Below are 17,622 nucleotides of genomic sequence, written 5' to 3' on the forward strand. Positions count from 1 at the left end.
CTCAATTATTTCAGGTGACATTGTGTTTACATGATGCATATTGCTACATTTATTTGTGTTTAATGGGGCCCAGATGCACATTTTTGGCTCAGGGCCTCTGTTGCAGGTAATTCCAACCATACCCAATAGTGCCTCCAAAAATCTTGTACCAGTAGTTGCACTTTGTTAATTTAACAGCTTAAATATGTTTATTACATGTGAAATGCTTAACATGTTAATCAAACATGGAATACCACTTTACACTTAAAATCAAAAATCACATACAGGCACATTCTTTCCATTTTTTTTTTTTCACAAATATGCATTGCAAATCTCCGGAAAAAGAAAGATTTTTTTCTCAGATCATCATACGGTACATTACCACTACCTACCCTGGTGTATTAGGGTAACAGAATAGCTAACCTTGAAAAATGTGATCTGTGTACACCCATAGTGGGGAATTAAAAACTCAAAAAACCCATTGGACAAATATAGCTTACAGTATAATGCAAAGTAAAAAAACATTTTTATTTTAGGAAATGGGACTGAATTATGTTATCCCTACCCAGCTACATTGCTACTTTAGCCATGCATAAAACTGATAAATTCAGGTCAACGCAAAATAAATTCTGCAGCAGTCAGACGAAGCGAATTTACAGTGACAATTTTTTGTTGTTGTTTTTTCTTCAGTCCACTAGTAATTCTCTCTCTGCAAGCTCTCTACTGAGGCGAGGCCAGGATACTAATACATTGTTGCGAGGGTGCAGAGGTAGCTTGATGGATGCGGCTATTCAGAGTGGGGGAAAAAAACGTAACCATGACAGAATATGAACACATGGAAATGAATCCCATTTCACCGGCGAGGGATAGATGCCCCCCCCACCACCCCCTCTCACCCAGCAGCCTGTCTGCGACCTTAAATAACAGTCTCACTGTCAGAGCCGATTTAGCTCACCAGCTCACGGATAAATATTTGAAACGAAAGGCAGTGAGATGAGAGCAGTCAGCCCTATTTACAAGTCAGGCGAATACACCATTAGTGTGTGATGGTGGTAGGGGCTGGGGGGGATTGGGGTAGTGGGTGGACGGTGCTGCTTGAGCCGCCTGTACAGTAGCGAAGCACACATCTGCTCTGTCTACAAGACATTGGAGAGGACACAAGAAGCGTCTCTGATCCACCTGCCCACCCGAGCGACGCAAATGTCACCTCAGCTCGTCTCTGGAGCTGCAGATGAGACTTTGCTGCCTCATACCACTTTGAACCTCATCCCACTGTGGGCGTGTGTTAAATCACAATGAGCCAGCCGTGAAAGCAATCGTTTAAATATGATGTGGAGCCTTTTGTTAGGGGATTATAAAGTCAGCAACTCACACAGCCATCATGGGCGCCAGAAATAGGTCCTAATTTACCCTCCAAAAAAAAAAAAGTAGGCATGGTGTTCCTCTACATTTACACTTTGATGTTAATCTCATTCACACTTTGCTGGGTAACAAGGCAAAAATAGTGTTTAAAAACAGACAGATGTAGACAGCATATATACCTCAGAGAATCAGCCTAATAAGTTTACCTACATGAAGCCTTGTTTATGCAAAGACACATGTGCACAGCCCTCATCTAACATAGTCCATCCAATGTGGACATATGCCTATATTCATCTAACACGTTTTTGGTATAGTCCTACATGCACCTTAACTTATCAGTTTCCACTATGCATCCTACATGCAACAAAGTCCAAATCACAAAGGTGTAGGATTGGTTTGAGACATGGAGAGGACATGATAAAATTGGAGACTCTTCAACCAAAACAATATTGTGTTTGGAGTATAATGGAAATGGTACTTCCATGTTAATTGCTATTAACATTAATTATTTTCAAATAATATATCTGCATCTTTACCAAAGAGTACTACAGTCCTTTATTGTCTTTTATTGATGTTCAGTTACTGTGTTGTTTTAGGAGAATACGAGCTATATGTTTTCAACCTGCATATAGACCCAACAAGCACCTCCACTCAGGGCTACATGAATGTAGCCTGAGAGGAGGATCCCAGGGCAACAGACAACCCACAAATTTCTGCTGCTCATAAAGCTTTTATCACTTTGAATGAACGGTTGCAATTAAAGCCAACTCAGATGAGTCTATCAACATTTTTATCAATCACACACTTCTCTCATCTGAATCATGAATGACACCTGGACAGTTAAAGGACACCTTTCAGAGAGATTTAAGTGAGTATAAAAAAACCACTATAACAATCAACCGATGGAAACCTTATCTTTATGTTATTAGCGGCCAGTTAGCATAATGCAAAAGCCAGGTTCTAATGGGAACCAGCAGTTTGCCCTTTTATAGTTTAAATTCTGAACTGTATTGCGTGACACCTTTCTAGAACAATCCCTCCTTATTCCCAAGCCATCCATACAATGCCAAAAATCTTCTTCATCTTCTGATGATGTATATTGATAAATGTCACAATCATACACACAGAAAATTTTATGACTAGATCTCAACCTAATATTGTCTATTAATTGCTAAGCAAATATTTTTGATAGAAGAGGAAGGTGACTAAGACATGTTCTTATTTGTCATTTCCTCTATATTAATAATGACGCATCACACTTTTCCCAATTTCTTTTTATGTGAGTCAAGTACAGGCTTTGCGACAAATGTTCTGCTCTGAATGTTTATTTTTTTCTGAATGCTTCCCACAGATATCTCTCTTTTCCTGGGGATACCAGGACTTCTCACTGTAGTTTTTGTTTCATATTTATAGATTGTGTTTTATTGATATATATATATATATATATATATATATATATATATATATCATTATTTATTTCTCTTAGCCACACTGTCTTCATTAAACATATCTTTTTACCTCTTGCCAGTTTTAATACAGTATGTGTGAGTGGTCATATACACAACTATAGAGTTCATGACCATCTTCTTTTTATCTGAGCCATGGCAGTATTTTTCTACAATGTTTAGTTGTAACATTAATGTGATCTTATACATCCAATGCTCCACCTGTTGACTTTTTGTCTGCATTCAGGTTTTTGTTATGGAGGCCTGGATGTCGGATTAAGCCACTTGTTGAACCATGTGCAAAGTTTGTGTTTACAGATGTTGATTCACAGTAATTGTAAAAAATATTTTGCCACTCAGCTGGACTTTATTGTAACAGTGGAGCTGATCCAGATATTGTACCGTAATAATGGCATTATCAAGGTCAGAGTATTTAGGTACGACAGTTTTATGGTATCATTAATGAGTTTTGTCGCCGTAATGAAGCATCTATTTAATACAGTACAACATATAGACACACAAGCACAAACACAAAAAGTCGGAGTCAATTTTGGTGAAAATTTCACATAACTACCAAGAAAAAACTATAGTCCCAGTATTCAACCATAGTTTTAATGGACAGAGTATGTCAGCTCATCCACCATAGAAAGCTTTCTAGCTTGGTTATTGGTTGAATCACCATTCTGTTGTATCAACTGACAACAGAAAGCAGCAAAAAGCACTTTTATGGACATTCATTACGTGTGCTTCATTTTACCTGTCTGCTGGCTTATCTTTTGAAAGCAGCCTTGCTGGTGCGAGCTCTGACACTGGATCACCATTTAGGACGGGGAAGAAAAAACTGATTTAATGGTGTTTATTTCAGCATCTTAATCATGTCATCTCCCCTTCTCTCCCTCACCGTGCCTTTCTTCTCATTTTCCTCCGTCTACCTGCAGTTCCATCACCTTCTCTTAACATGCCAGGATATAAGACTTAGCTCCGTATGCCACTTTATTTTGTTTATATATCTTCATTGAATGTATGCACACTACAGTATAGGTTCAAGCAATTACACACAAATACACAATGTGGGCCTATAACAGTGGCAGACATGGCAGCTGTGTTATTCCCTTTCCCTAACACCACACACACACTCTCTCTTTACAGACCAGGCCTTCATTAATATTCCGTTGTTGTGCACTGTCTGTGTGTAAGTGTCTTTGTGTGTGTTTTTTTTAAACCCAGAGCCAATTTGCTGTCTGCTGTGGCGGGGTGTTTTGTGTTCGCAGCTGTATTTGATAGTGCTACAGCCAGAGAGAGAGAGAGGGAGAGCGAGAGGGAGAGAGAGAGAGCACTGAATTGAATTTAGAGAGAGAGAGAATGAGCCAGTTCTGGTCCTGGCAGTGATGGAGCCCGGTGATTTACAGCCTCTTACCGTATATAATGAACACGCTCTGGGTGCCCATGGGCACAGCCACCCTCAGCAGGCCTTTGGGGTGTCAAAGGAGGTGATAGGGGGAGGAGGTTTAAATGTAGAGGTGGTGGTGAATGGGGTGGGGGGGGGGGTTGGAGACGCAGGTGGTGATGCTCGGGGGCACCCAAGGGTCCACTCACCATGCTGCGGTTCCACCTCACTGTTCTGAGTCCTCATCTGTGGCCTCCCTGCCATGTGGTCACACCAGAGAGAAAGAAAAGAGACAGGAGGGAAGGAAAGCCAGAATGGACGGAAGAAAGAAAAAGATGAGAGAAGGACAGAAGGAGAGAGGAAGTAATAGTGGCAGATTTGGGATGGACAGAGGACATGTCCCCATTATTCTCTAGCCCCCGTGAGAATATCCTGACAAAATGAAGTTCTGTCTGGCCCTTTACATCCTCACAATGTGATTATAGAATTGTGTCTCATTTATTTAAAGCTCTGCAGTGCAGCTTTGCACTTTGGCGTCCCCGAGTGGCTACAGAAGATAGCATGCATGATATGCATCCCAAGCACAAACAGGATGCTGGAGCTGTACAGCAACCAGTTTTGTACCACTCTGGTCTTTTATGCTTCAGCTGAGACCTGGCATGCTGGCATCTGCACTCTGTTTTACTGTATGCATATACACTATCTGTTCCCAGTCAGAAATAGAAAATGAGTACATTTTGTGTTGTCTATTCTAATTTGTATTTAATCAAGCAGTAGTGGAAAGTGGTTGAGCTGGAATGACAAAGACACTGTTACTCGAAGACAGCAACTACAGCATATAGTTTTTCTGGGTAACAGTGTGCTAACAAATTAGCATGGTTTTGTTAGTTTGGTATGACTTGGGGGTTTTTTTGTTTGTTTTTGGGGGTGAACAGTCTTTGAGATATTTTATCTAAATACTTAATAATTTAAAAATGTCTCAATACTTCAGACAACTACCGAAGCTGAGACAAGTGAGTTGAAGTAGGGTGGAACTTCCATGTTAATATCGAATGGCTTCCTACATTTACCAATATTTTTATTTTCAAGAGGATTACGAGCAATTCAAAAGAAGTGAAATATTGCCCACATCAAGTCTTTAGAAAATCTGTAATTTTGTTGTAAATGTTCCAATGCATAAACATGCATATTCTTTTAAGTAAAAAAGAAAGACGGCAAACTCCTACTTATTGAAGATTTTTGATGATGTTCGCTGACAGCAGACGTTAGCACATTCAACAGGACATTAAGCTTAAATAACCCTCTATAGGCCCCCTCTGAACATTAGCATCCCACTCGCTGGTCTGATCAGAGGCCCTAATTAAAGGCAGGTGAATCTGAGCTCAATTATTATTCTTGTAGCGTCGTACGAGCCCACCAAGCTCCGTGATGGATTGTGATCTCTGCTGTGGTTGAAACGCTAGAAAGAGCACAATGTCTTACAGCAGGAGCCACTGATAACTTCACGCAGACAAATAAAGACTGTCACTTTTATTGATTTTTAAACCAGCCCCCACCACCGCCGCCATATACACCCACATCCCTTGCTCCATCGCTGTCTCAGTTTTATCCCTCCCCCGCACACCTCCATCACCATCAAAGCTTCCCTTTAATGGGAAGGCCTCCAACATCACAAGGCATCGAAAACATTTTCTTCCACGAAAGTATAGCACACCCAAAATGTGATCCGCATTTAAAGGGTATTTCCACCTCTCATCCCTCCTCCATCCGTCTTTCTGTCTCTCCTCCTAAATAAATCAAACAAACACATACATTCTGTATATACAGACAAAAAATCTTAAATAAAATATGCAGAACGGAAGTGAAATTGTCTCTGAACAGCGGGCAGCTGCAGCAGCACATAACGAGAAATGCAATTTATTCCCTGGCACGTTGCTACTCGGACAGGCAGATAATGAAAGGCATAGGTCATTGATGGTGACTTAAACCTGCAGTGGTGAAGTGAAATACATTAATAAATATCCACAACGTTACTTGGCTGGGGGGGGGAATGACGCAAGGAGTAGCTCCTCATCAAACACCGGAATACAATTAGTCGTTGGACTGCTGGTAAGAGCCTCCTGCAAATCATAATATCTCTGATCACTGACATCTGAATATCCATTACAGCTGCCCTGTGGGGACCTGTGCTCTGGCAGCCTGAGGAAAAGAATGTGATGCATGTTGTCATTTTCATTTCTGAAAGTATACATACTGTACATCCACTGCCCGCATGGTTTCCCGAAATAGGGCTAATGTCTCAGAATGGAAAAATGGTGCTCCGTAGATACAAAGTGAGAATACATTTACCCAGTGTGAAAGGATTAGACAGAGGAGCCATGAATAGAAACAGACAGTATGCAGACAGTCAAGTAATACATTGAAAGTAAAGATAAAACTGAAGATATAACAGTTGAAATTTAATAGACATTTAAGTCTATCTGAAAGAGAGAGACAAATAAGGCAGTATATTAAAAACTTATATATCCATAAATATATCAGTCAGGTTATCCATTAATGCACTGTGAGACTACATGTTCAATAATACATCTCATGGCCAGTCAAGAGCCATGACAGGCTGCAATTATATAAGCCTATAAATAAAGCATACAAACATTGCAAGTGATGTGTAGAGAAAGACAAAAGATCTGTTACATTTGTTTTCTGGTATTGAAGTGGGTATCCATTATAGCATAAATGCCTATTGTTCTGGCATTGTGCATAAACCCACCAGAAAAATCAGGCTCCCTTTAGGTATGACAACACATACATCCGATACATCCATTGTCAGACTGCTGGTGAGAGCCAACCACTAAAAATGAAGATTCTTGTTTATCACAATAATTTTATTTAGTTTTAATAATATTTAGATTTATTTGTGTGTGTAAGTGTAAGCAAAGCTTCATGTTTCTAGCCCTCATTGTCAGACTGCTGGTGACCAACTTTCACAACAAACGTTCTTCTTTTTCTCCACATTTCAGCAGGGGACCACCCATTTGAGTGTGAGTTCTGCGGGAGCTGCTTCCGAGATGAGAGTACACTGAAGGGCCACAAACGCATCCACACCGGAGAGAAGCCCTATGAATGTAACGGCTGTGGGAAGAAGTTCAGCCTCAAGCACCAGCTGGAAACCCACTACCGTGTGCACACAGGTACTGCGATCAAAAGTCCAATTGACAAAGAAGATGATTAAAGAGAAAAACACTGCGTTTGTTGATAATCAAAGGATTGGGAACTGCTATTTCTTGATTTTCTTGTGCAACATCTCAAGCTGACAATGTGTTGCCAGATATGGTCTGTGAGCAGAAGTTTTGGCTTTGGTCTCTGTGCAGGCACGATGGTATCAAATCTTGCAATTTCACGATGACTGTGACTTTTATTTATGTATACAGATTAAGCAACCAAGATTCAACATGTTAGCATGAGCAATAACTATTGGTAGTATTTTTTAGAACCGGGGTTATTCCTGGGACCTTTAAAAAATGTTTTGTGTTTAAAAGACACATTAACCATTATATACATTAATTATATTACTGTTATAGAGCACATTATACTATTGTATTATAGTAAATTTTTTTACTCTCAAATACTGATATTGTTGTCCACCTAATAATGCGTCGGTCTGGCTCTGTTAAAGAGTATCATGAACACTTTCTCTTAATTTAATGAGTGCAACATCACATATCTCATTGCCCCTCATAATAATACAAGATGCTATTGCACACCTCTATGCTTTTGGTGCCTGTTAAAGGAATCCAAGTTGCAAGGCATAGACCAGATGAATATCTTTGTTGCTGTGATACAGTAGATGGATGTCTCAGAAGACTTGTATTGATCCTAGTATATTTAGAGCTCCATAAAGATGTTGACACAGTGATAAGCTGGCTGCCCTGGAGAATGAGTGCACGCTATGTGCCAGACTGCGTGAGGATACCACAAGTGCTCACCAGGATGGCACACAGCCAAGGCTGTATGCTTCCTCACCATCTATTTTTTCCTAACACACACTCACAGCAGCACCCTCCCATCTCCCATTCAATAAGCCAGCTGTTAAGCCACACTATCAAGGCAGCCTGTCCAATAATTGGCTCCCCTCCGTCCACCCTTTCCCCTTTTGTGTGAGGGAGGGGGCTTTGCGTTAAGCTGGAGAGCAACAGCAGATAACAAGAGCAAGTGACAAGCTCACAGTCAAAGGCCACCTCGCACAAAAGGGAGCTGCTTGATGAATCATCGACACTGGCAACCTAACCCCCCATCCCACCCCCTTCTCTTCACACATCTCAAATGCCAATGGTGGATCAATACCTGGGCCCCATTTGCAATTCATTATTAGCTGGTTATTTGAGGCAACCGTGTTTACTGTGTGTTCTGGTTATCAATATCAACAGAATGCAGGTGTCCACACTGCTGCAGCGTAACACATGACAATCTGCAACACTGTATTTATGCTTATTGGCTAAATGGCACCCTAATCCAGCCCTGACGGAGGTCAAGGTTAACCAGGGCTCGCAAAGATCAGACAGGCCGAGCAGTGGAGGCATGAGGCCTCCCATTTTGCCAGCACACATGTGTGAGGCTCCAGCTGAAAGGTGACAGCAAGCGCTGGGCCAGATCACTTCCGACAGCTCATTTCAAATGCCATTGGTAAAGGTCAGCATTTACATGTCTAATTTGCGTCTGCCGGCTTGAGCGCTGGTGGATTATTCCCTGCCATCACTCAAATCATTAGCACATTTAGGATGGCTGCTGTTGCTGAATTGAAATGTGCCTCTTGAATATAGCAGCCCCCACAGCAAGAACACAGCACTTTGATTTATGACACCTTCAGGAGTTCTCCATGGCTGGAGCTGTATTTTTTTAATGTACCATAGATTAGTTCATTAGATGTGGTTTACAAAAGAAATGCCAGACATTTATACCTAACGTTTACCTGGAAATCTAGATTAGAAGTGAATGTAAATGTTATTATGTAGATTGTTCTTATCTCAATCACTACAGCTCAGCTGTCAGTATTCTCACAATCAAAGGATAGCTGTTTTTTTATGACTCAGTTCTTATTTTCACAGTTTTGACCATCATGACCACATCACCATTCATGAAAACAATATACTCACCAAATGAATCGGTGAGATAATGGAACATGCTGACATTGCTACAACAAAGTCAGATAGGGCAAGAGAAGCAAGCACATGCTAGCTTCAGAAACTAACTAGCTGTTTCTGAGAATTTCAGCTGCATCTCACAGTCTTCTTCAGTGGATGGAGCATGCAACTGTATCTCAGACCTTGAGATCTAGAAAGTGTATATGAATTGTCTATTTGTCTAAATGTCACCAGCGTTCTGATGTCACAACTCCTGAGTGTTGTCTTTTGGTGGTTTTAAAAAAGGAGAAGAAAGTAGATATTGATCAAAGCAAGAGCAAGTTATTGTCATGGTCTTAGAAGCCTCTGCTGCCACATTTGGTAGTTGCACATGGGATTAAATTGCAGGACGTCTCTATTTATTTCTATTGCACAGCATGATGTGAAAATCACAATACAGTTGGGTATTTTTAATAACGACAATTGATAACAACTGAACACAAATGATTTCTATACCCCCAACCACAAGAATAATTAGAAGATCATTTTGTTAGCTGCTGACTGGCACTGTGTTGATAGTGTCTCTCAGAGGTGAACAAATTCCACTACTATAGATTTATTCTTCTCTATTTTGAGTTAAACCACTTATTTAGGGCAGTTGGAATGACTTGAAATAGTTAGTGTGATCTTTTACTGCTGCTCACTGCTGGTCAGGAGGCATTTGGGATTTCACTCCTTTGACTTGTCACTTACTGTGTGCACAGTCCAATTATCATAACACCAGAGAGCTTCTTGTGGGCCAGGGGTGAAATCTGTGGTCTCTAAATGAATGGTGTCGGAGTCCCGACATAGACTCTTTCACTTTTCACACAACAGTTTTCATATGCTGCAGTCCTAACTGTCCATTACAACTGCCCTACACTAGTGTTACCACACTAAGTAAAGTATCATCACTGATAGGAATCAAACTACAAAAATGAAATATGTAATAATAATTCAGTGGCCATAAATGACAAAGCAATTTTGTTATTATGGCATAGAAGATCCACACAAGCTATTTATGTGAACAATAATATTACATTGATGGTACCAGCCTTCACAATGCTGCTCTCATTTACCACATTTCTTTTTCCAGTTTACTGTTTATGGAACAGCAAAAACTTTATTGTTATTGGTGGAGATAAGTGATTTTTCACATTGCATTAAATTAATGTGAAGGTCTTCATGTGTGAATGACAAAAGCTGTTGTGTTTACCAGAGCACCTCATAAACAAATACAGCTTTTTTTCTCTTTCAATTGATTTCTGTATCAAATGCATTTATTTCCTGATTAACAGGCACATGATTGTTCAACAAGGACATAATACTGTCATTGAATGGCACAATGGCTAACACAATTATTGTCTTCAACCTCACCCTATCATCCTTAGGTGAGAAGCCATTCGAGTGCAAGCTGTGCCACCAGCGATCCAGGGACTACTCGGCCATGATCAAGCACCTGCGCACCCACAACGGCGCCTCGCCCTACCAATGCACCATCTGCCTGGAGTACTGCCCCAGCCTGTCAGCCATGCAGAAGCACATGAAAGGCCACAAGCCCGAAGATATCCCTCCAGACTGGCGCATAGAGAAGACCTACCTGTACCTCTGCTATGTCTGAGGCCAGGAGAGTGAATGAAAAGAGGGAGGGTACGTGTGAGGGTGGGGAGGGGGTTGAGAGGTAAGGGGAATGTAATTGAGCGGATAGGAGACATGAGCCTGTGGTGAGTGTTGACAATTTAGGAATGTCAACAGCAAGAAACTCGAAAGCAAGAGGGTTTGTTTTCTGGATCTTTTCTTTTCATGCAAAGGCGGCGACGACTGACGGGTTAAAAGGTTGTTGATGATGGGACAAAAGTATTAACAAGAGGAAGACTTGGACACGGAGAGAAATTCTCCACCATTGTTCGGATTCACCGGGTCATTCACTACATCTGCAACTGTGTTATTGTTTCAGGTCATTTCATGCAGCGCCATAAAGCAAGCAAGCTGCAAGGAAGTGACTTTTGGGATGCTGCTGCCACAGCGGTGAGAAAGCAGATTCTCAAGGGCTATCTTAACCTACACATTCTTGCCATCAGGAACCGAATCTTTCACTCCATTTAGAAGGAGAGGGGTTCCAAGCTTTTTTTTTGTTCTACTTTGGTATTGGTTTGTTTACATTCACCCTGTTTGGTCATACTAGTTTGGATCACATGAAGAATATGTGAGTTTGAGCATCAGTGTAGGCACCCCAGTTCATCATATCATGGTTTGCTTTCATAATATTGAAGAACTACTGGCTTTCAGAAGCCAAAATCCTTTTTCTTATGGCCACAAACCTTCATATTATTGTAGTTATGAACCAGAACAAGATCATCTTGAAGAAGGACTGTGAATTATTTTGCAACAGTTTCACCATGCCAAACGAACTGAATTAAAGAAACATATGCTCTAGAGTTTGATTAAACTGCTTTGGGTAAACACATCCCAAATCCTTTTGATCCCTAATGGGATTTCAACCTGTGCAGTAGACAAATATTCCCAGTTTTCACAGAAATCTGCCAGGACAGCCTTTCCATACATTGCGATCCTTCAGATCCCAGCAGTGGCAGTGAGATAGCCCCTGAGAATCCGCAGAGAAGCCGTTGGGTGAATGCAGTAGATGAAACAGTTCAACTGGATGAATGGGAGCACTAAAATACTGCAAACCAAGCACCTGTTTGGTTGTGAGAGGGTAAGATGCTAGTGCTGCTTTTTTGTTGGAAGTCCCAGTTTTTTCAGTAGTCTTCCTGGTTCTCCATGTCTCTCAGATGAGGACTGGAGAAGGTTGAGTCACCACTGGCCACCCACCATACTCCCTGGAGAGCCAAAGGCTTGTGTCACTTTTTCATCATATATATTTTTTAGCTCTGCATCGTAGTTTATCATGGCTTGATTGCACAGGTTAAACAAGTGACGACAACAGTCTCTGTTTGATGTCTGCAAGTTATATATTTTTTCATTAAATAATAACTGGCTTTTACAGTATACCACATTAAACCCAGCCTTTTCACCTACTCAGCAATAGATATACCTGGACTGCTTTTATCCATGTACATTAACCAGATGACTCCGGTTATCTCACACTAATGATGAACTACACAAACTGACACATAAACTTTAACACTTTGACCACAACAGATCGGTTCATTCACCACAGTGATTGAAAACAAAAATGGCTAACGGCTGCTTTCCGTGGGAGTCCTGTGACTTCGACTGCTCATAGTGAATGTTGAAGGAGTGCTGGAAATGCCTTAGCTGCACACCTTAGCATTTGTCAAAGGTGGTGTGGCAGGTTGAAGACTATTATATGGCATCAAAATATGAATGTGAAAGACTGTGAGCCAGGTTCATGCTAGGCTGTGTCAAAATACATAGCAGGTTAATGTTGCCTTTCATTGGAAGTCAGCACCCTTTAATCCCCACCTTGGATGTTGTTATTACTCTCCCTGCCTTCCAGTGGCTCAGTTTAGAAGATTTTCCCCATCCAACATCAAATGCTGTTCCACATGCAACAGCTCATACATTAGCTAGCTATCCAGCAGCTGTAAATGCTATTTTACATATGTGTAATCGTCCACTACCAACTGATGTAATGGGCTGAAACAGATCACATATTGGGGCCGTGAGGTCATGCAATCTTCAAATTCAAACTTTAGTGTACATTAAGACAAGGTTGATTACCGACTGATTACAGATTACTAACTGTGCAAGGCGAGAGAGGGATCCGTGGCCGCAGTTCCCCAGGTGTGTGTCAGTACATTTTTGTTTGAGAATATGCACCACTGGAGTAGAATGTCAACTGAAATAAGGACCTTTCAGCGGGCCCTGCGTTATCTGGTGGTCCTTTCTTGTATTTCTTTTACAGATGTGTTTAAATGGTGCTCATTCCCAAATACATTTGCGCTGGGGCTTTAAGCAAAATATCATTAAGATGCTCTGTGTACTCTACTGTTTGCATTGGATACTTGTGTGCACTAATGTGCAGAGAGTGGGAGGGAAGAGGGGTCAGAATGGGTTCTCAGCTAATTTTTAACCAAAGGCCCCCTTGTTGGTTAATGTAGGCCTCTCCTTGAGTGTTGTTAAAATGGGAAAGGTTGTGCAGCATTTACGGTATATGTTCCACTGTTGACATAACTGCATCTTGAAAGAACTGCAACTCTGAATATTCTTGCTCAAACTGAAAGGCTTATTTTGTTGAGTAGGGGGTGGGAATTTCCAACTTTCTGACTTCTCTGAAATGCAGCATTAGACCTATATGACTTACGCAGCCACATGTATTATCGTTGGCTGTAATGAGCATCACCGCATGTCACAGCATTACCAGGGTGATCACATATCCAAATGGCCGGTGGAAAAGGGGGAAATCACTGATAGGACAAGACACAGCCTAGCAGCTTAGGGGGCGACTAGTAAGATAAAAGAATAAATCAACCCTTTCTCTGTGGTTTTGTCCCTGCGCTTTGTCTCGCTCGTCTCCTGTTGTTGTTGCTGTTAATGTTGTTGTTATTATTGACCTTGAGTTTGATCTCAACACATCGTACTTGAATTACCTCGTTTTGTGACCTCATGTTGCTTGTGTATTTTAATTTTCCCTATTGTTTCATTTGTACACTTTGTGTTTTGTTTATGAGTGTATGTCGAAAAGGTGCATTGCTTAACGAGATGAAGCAATGTGTACACAGATAAATTTAAGTGCCACGGTGAAGAGATTTTTTTTGTTTTTCAAATGTTGTGTATTTCTTTGTGCATTACTTGTTACCAAACTTGGTATTATTAACCCCGCTTGTTAATGAGTCGGAAGGTTTGGTCTTTTGTTATAAAAGCTACCTCTAAGTTGTTTAATTTTTTTGGCAAAAGCACATTTTTTTGTGTTTGTGTTTGCATTATTTCATCGTTGCTACTTCATCTCATGCTTCATTTTTTCAAAAGTTATGATTGTCTGTGTTTTAAAGCAAAATGTATATAAAGGGTAAGAGATAACAATAGTAGAGATTGATAGTAGAGAAGTCATTCAAATGGACGTTTATTCTTCTCTTATAGTCTCCCCCTGCCCCTCTAACCACAGACGAGCAGACACAAAAAATAGCAATTTTGAAGCCTTAAGTAATGAGTAAGAGATGCGGCAGATAAGAGGAAGTACTATTGCTTTTTAAGAGGGTTTAAAAACAAGAATTTAAACTTGAAAATATGTGAATAGAAGTGTAGTTTTGTAATGTGAAAAAAAGAAGGTTCATCAAAAACGCTGAACCACCCAGGACAGGTCATAGCTGTAGTGATGCAGAGTGCGTTGGACAATTGGAAGTGGTAATCAAAAAAGAAAAACCAGAAGGTTAAAAATAGAGATTCTCTCAGCTGACAAGCTTGCTTGAGAAATGAGCGTATTCCTGAACAAGAGCCAATAGAGGCAATTTGATATATAAAAATTGTGATATTTTTGTATTCAGTGTCAGTCCTTTTTCGATTTGTGGAGGGTTACAGCAGGGCACAAATATTTGTATTTCTTTTTTTTTTACCTGTTTTTTTCTCTCTCTTTGGGTGTGAATCATTTATGCCTTGCTCCTCTTTGATATTGTTGGACAAAAAAATGTGTGTGAACATATTGTAATAATAAGTGTTGCTTTCTGGATGTCAATTGCATTGTAGGGTGAAGGACTAAATCTATCCACCACAAATTTTACGAGTGTATGTGACAAAAAAAAGATGCTAAAATACGGGACAGCAGGGGGGCGCTGCCATACCGACCAATTAGTACTTGTCATTCACAATTTTTCAATCAAACTTGACTGTCAGCATATTTTTTGTTTTGTATTTGAAAAAAAAAGAAGGGATGGCATGTCCCGTGGTGTCTTGCCATTTTATTCTTAAACACTGTGAGCTGAGGGTCTTTTGCACCCTCATGTAATATCCACCCACTATAATATACCCAGTCACAGCTCAGTCTGAACCACCACAATGCAAGACCTGATCTGTCACATTATTCCTATCATCGTCCTCTGAATGTTTTCTACTTTTTCGTGCGGGTGAAAGAGTGCGTAAAAGAGTGTGTAACTATGTGTGTGTGCGTGTGTGTTAGTGGAAAAATGCACTAATCAGATCAGATACAAAATAAAATGATATTCTATGCCACTTTTTTTCTCTATGTTGGAAAAAATATATATATTCATTGGCATCGTTATAGTTCTTCCCTCAGTGTTCCTCCGATGTTTCTGTACTATCTTTGTGCCTAAAAATGGAATTTCTTCAACAAAAATATCCATCTATATCTGCTTAGTTTCTGTATTTTCAGAAGAAAATAAAAATGGTGTCTCCAGCACCCTAGGGATGTCATGACGCTCGAAAATGACCTGATTTCTTTTGTTTTTTAAAATCCTGAATAGAGCAGGGCTTCTTTTCCAAGGACTGCAATAAACCCTTAATGCTATTGAAATAGCAACTGGGATTCTGCATTCACTTCTTTTCTTAGGCCGTACGCTGTGATTGGCACCCAAAAGCATTTATTTAGCAACACAAAACAAAGCTTAGGGTAAATTTTACTGGAATCCAGACATGCTGCAGTGGTGAAACTTTCTTTTGGGACAAAATCTGCTCCATGAAATAGTTTTTCTGCAAGCAATTTAAGCTCCAAGTCGGGTTGGTTCTCCACTCAGATTGTCTATTCAGTTTTTTTCTCTTTTTTTATCAGCAACAGGTTTGCTGATGTGAACTTTATATTGCTCTTGAAAAAAATAAAATAAAAAAACCTCCATTTGGGTAGGTTGGCAATAGGGTATTCCCCTTCTGCTTTGTTTCAGTTTTTAAAGTACTTTTTCTTTTCTACAAAATGCATTTAGAAGGGGATGTTAAATTCGTCAAAGAGGAATCATGGCATCCCTGGAGCTGGCACTCTGTGTTTTGGTGTGGTGTTTCTAGAACAAAGTAGCCATTTCATGCAGTGTTGCAATGCATGTGCCATTGAGGTCTAGACTAAAAACTGTTTGAGTAACAAAGCACCAAGACATTGTATTTTTTTATATTAGCACTGAGGACCAATTGCCCTGTCGGACCAAGCTTAACAAAGCTTTTTATGTAACAAAGCTTTTCTCTCTCTGTCTTTCCCTGGCTTGTCTGTGCTACTTCTCTCCTCCATTGTTGTGACAGCACAAGTGCCAGTCGAGTTGCTCTGTATTAAGAAAATAGTGTTTTTATTATGATTTGAATTGTTATAGTTTTTGTCTACCTCAGCACCTAATCTTAGCCTAATCTTAGAAGGTGCCCAATTATTATTTTTTATTTTCTTTATTTTCTTCTCTTATTGTTGCCAGTTGTATAATTTTTTCAAATTTGCATTAGAGCTTTGCAAAGGTCCTTTGTCTTTTCCAGCGACAACGTGCTATTTTTTTCCCGTGGCAGTACGTTTCCTGTTGAGCTGTGCCACCAATCTATAGCCACCGTCTGTTGATATAGAGGTTGTTCTTTTTTGTTTCTTTCCATGTAGAATCAGACACCTCTCTTTGTAACATTTCAGTGTTCTCTGATGGAGTGTGAAAAAAAAATAAAAAGGAAAAATAAAAGATTTAATGCTGCAGGTTCTCTTCTCCATGTTGTCACTAAAGTCAATGTTGTGCCTTTGATAGTGAAAATATAAAGAATATTTCTTTTTTACATCCTACTAACAGTAGATTGTTTTTTGTAGTGGATTTTTTTTTTGTATTTTTATTTATGAGTCTCATAATAAAAATCAAATCATGATGTTCAGTTGTATACTTTCAATCTGCGGTTAGAAAAAAATAAAAAATGGACTTCATGTTGTCTGTCTTAGCCCTCTTTCTGGCTCACTATTTGTTTCCTGACTTTTCTTAAGAACAGAAGGTGACTGGAGGATCTATAACAAAATGATCAGTTTGTAGCTGTATGTGTTTGATCTGTATCTTTAAATATTATTTTATTTATTTTTATTTATACAGTTTAAAATTACGGGGACCGTGCACATTAATAAACATTTCTACAAATGTGCCAGTTTAGTCTGCTTGGCTAATTTTCGACTGTAGTCCCTGGGCAGATGTAATCATAGCTGCGTAAAAAACATTAAAACAGGAACAACAATACTTGTACAAAATGCATTTCACAAGAACACTTTAAAACAAGGACAACAATATATAAAACAAAGCACTCTTCAGGTGTTTTGAAAAAGTTACATAGTATGGTCACACACTTTTAACCATAATTTTAAGTTAACTTTAAATGAACGATATGTTTCACTGTCTCTGAGAAGAGTTGGCAGACTGTT

The 17,622-nt window shown here is 39.8% G+C and overlaps 1 protein-coding gene across 2 annotated transcripts in view; it reads left to right on the forward strand.

Annotated features, from left to right (window-relative positions):
- Window positions 1–17,139, forward strand: part of zbtb16a (zinc finger and BTB domain containing 16a) — a 137,997-nt gene extending 120,858 nt beyond the window's left edge. The window contains exons 6-7 of one of the 2 annotated variants that reach the window (XM_038708939.1): window positions 7,197–7,364; window positions 10,724–17,139. In XM_038708939.1, coding sequence (XP_038564867.1) covers window positions 7,197–7,364; window positions 10,724–10,953 — 398 coding nt within the window. In that variant the 3' untranslated portion in view covers window positions 10,954–17,139. Of the gene's footprint in view, window positions 1–7,193; window positions 7,365–10,723 lie in introns of both variants that reach the window. The other variant, XM_038708938.1, reaches the window with a different exon arrangement.
- Window positions 17,140–17,622: the final 483 nt, after the last annotated feature.

This window comes from Micropterus salmoides, unplaced genomic scaffold (assembly GCF_014851395.1).
Source record: "Micropterus salmoides isolate LMB-PRFRI ecotype aquatic unplaced genomic scaffold, ASM1485139v1 Ms_hic_scaffold_9, whole genome shotgun sequence".
Taxonomy (NCBI): Eukaryota; Metazoa; Chordata; class Actinopteri; order Centrarchiformes; family Centrarchidae; genus Micropterus; species Micropterus salmoides.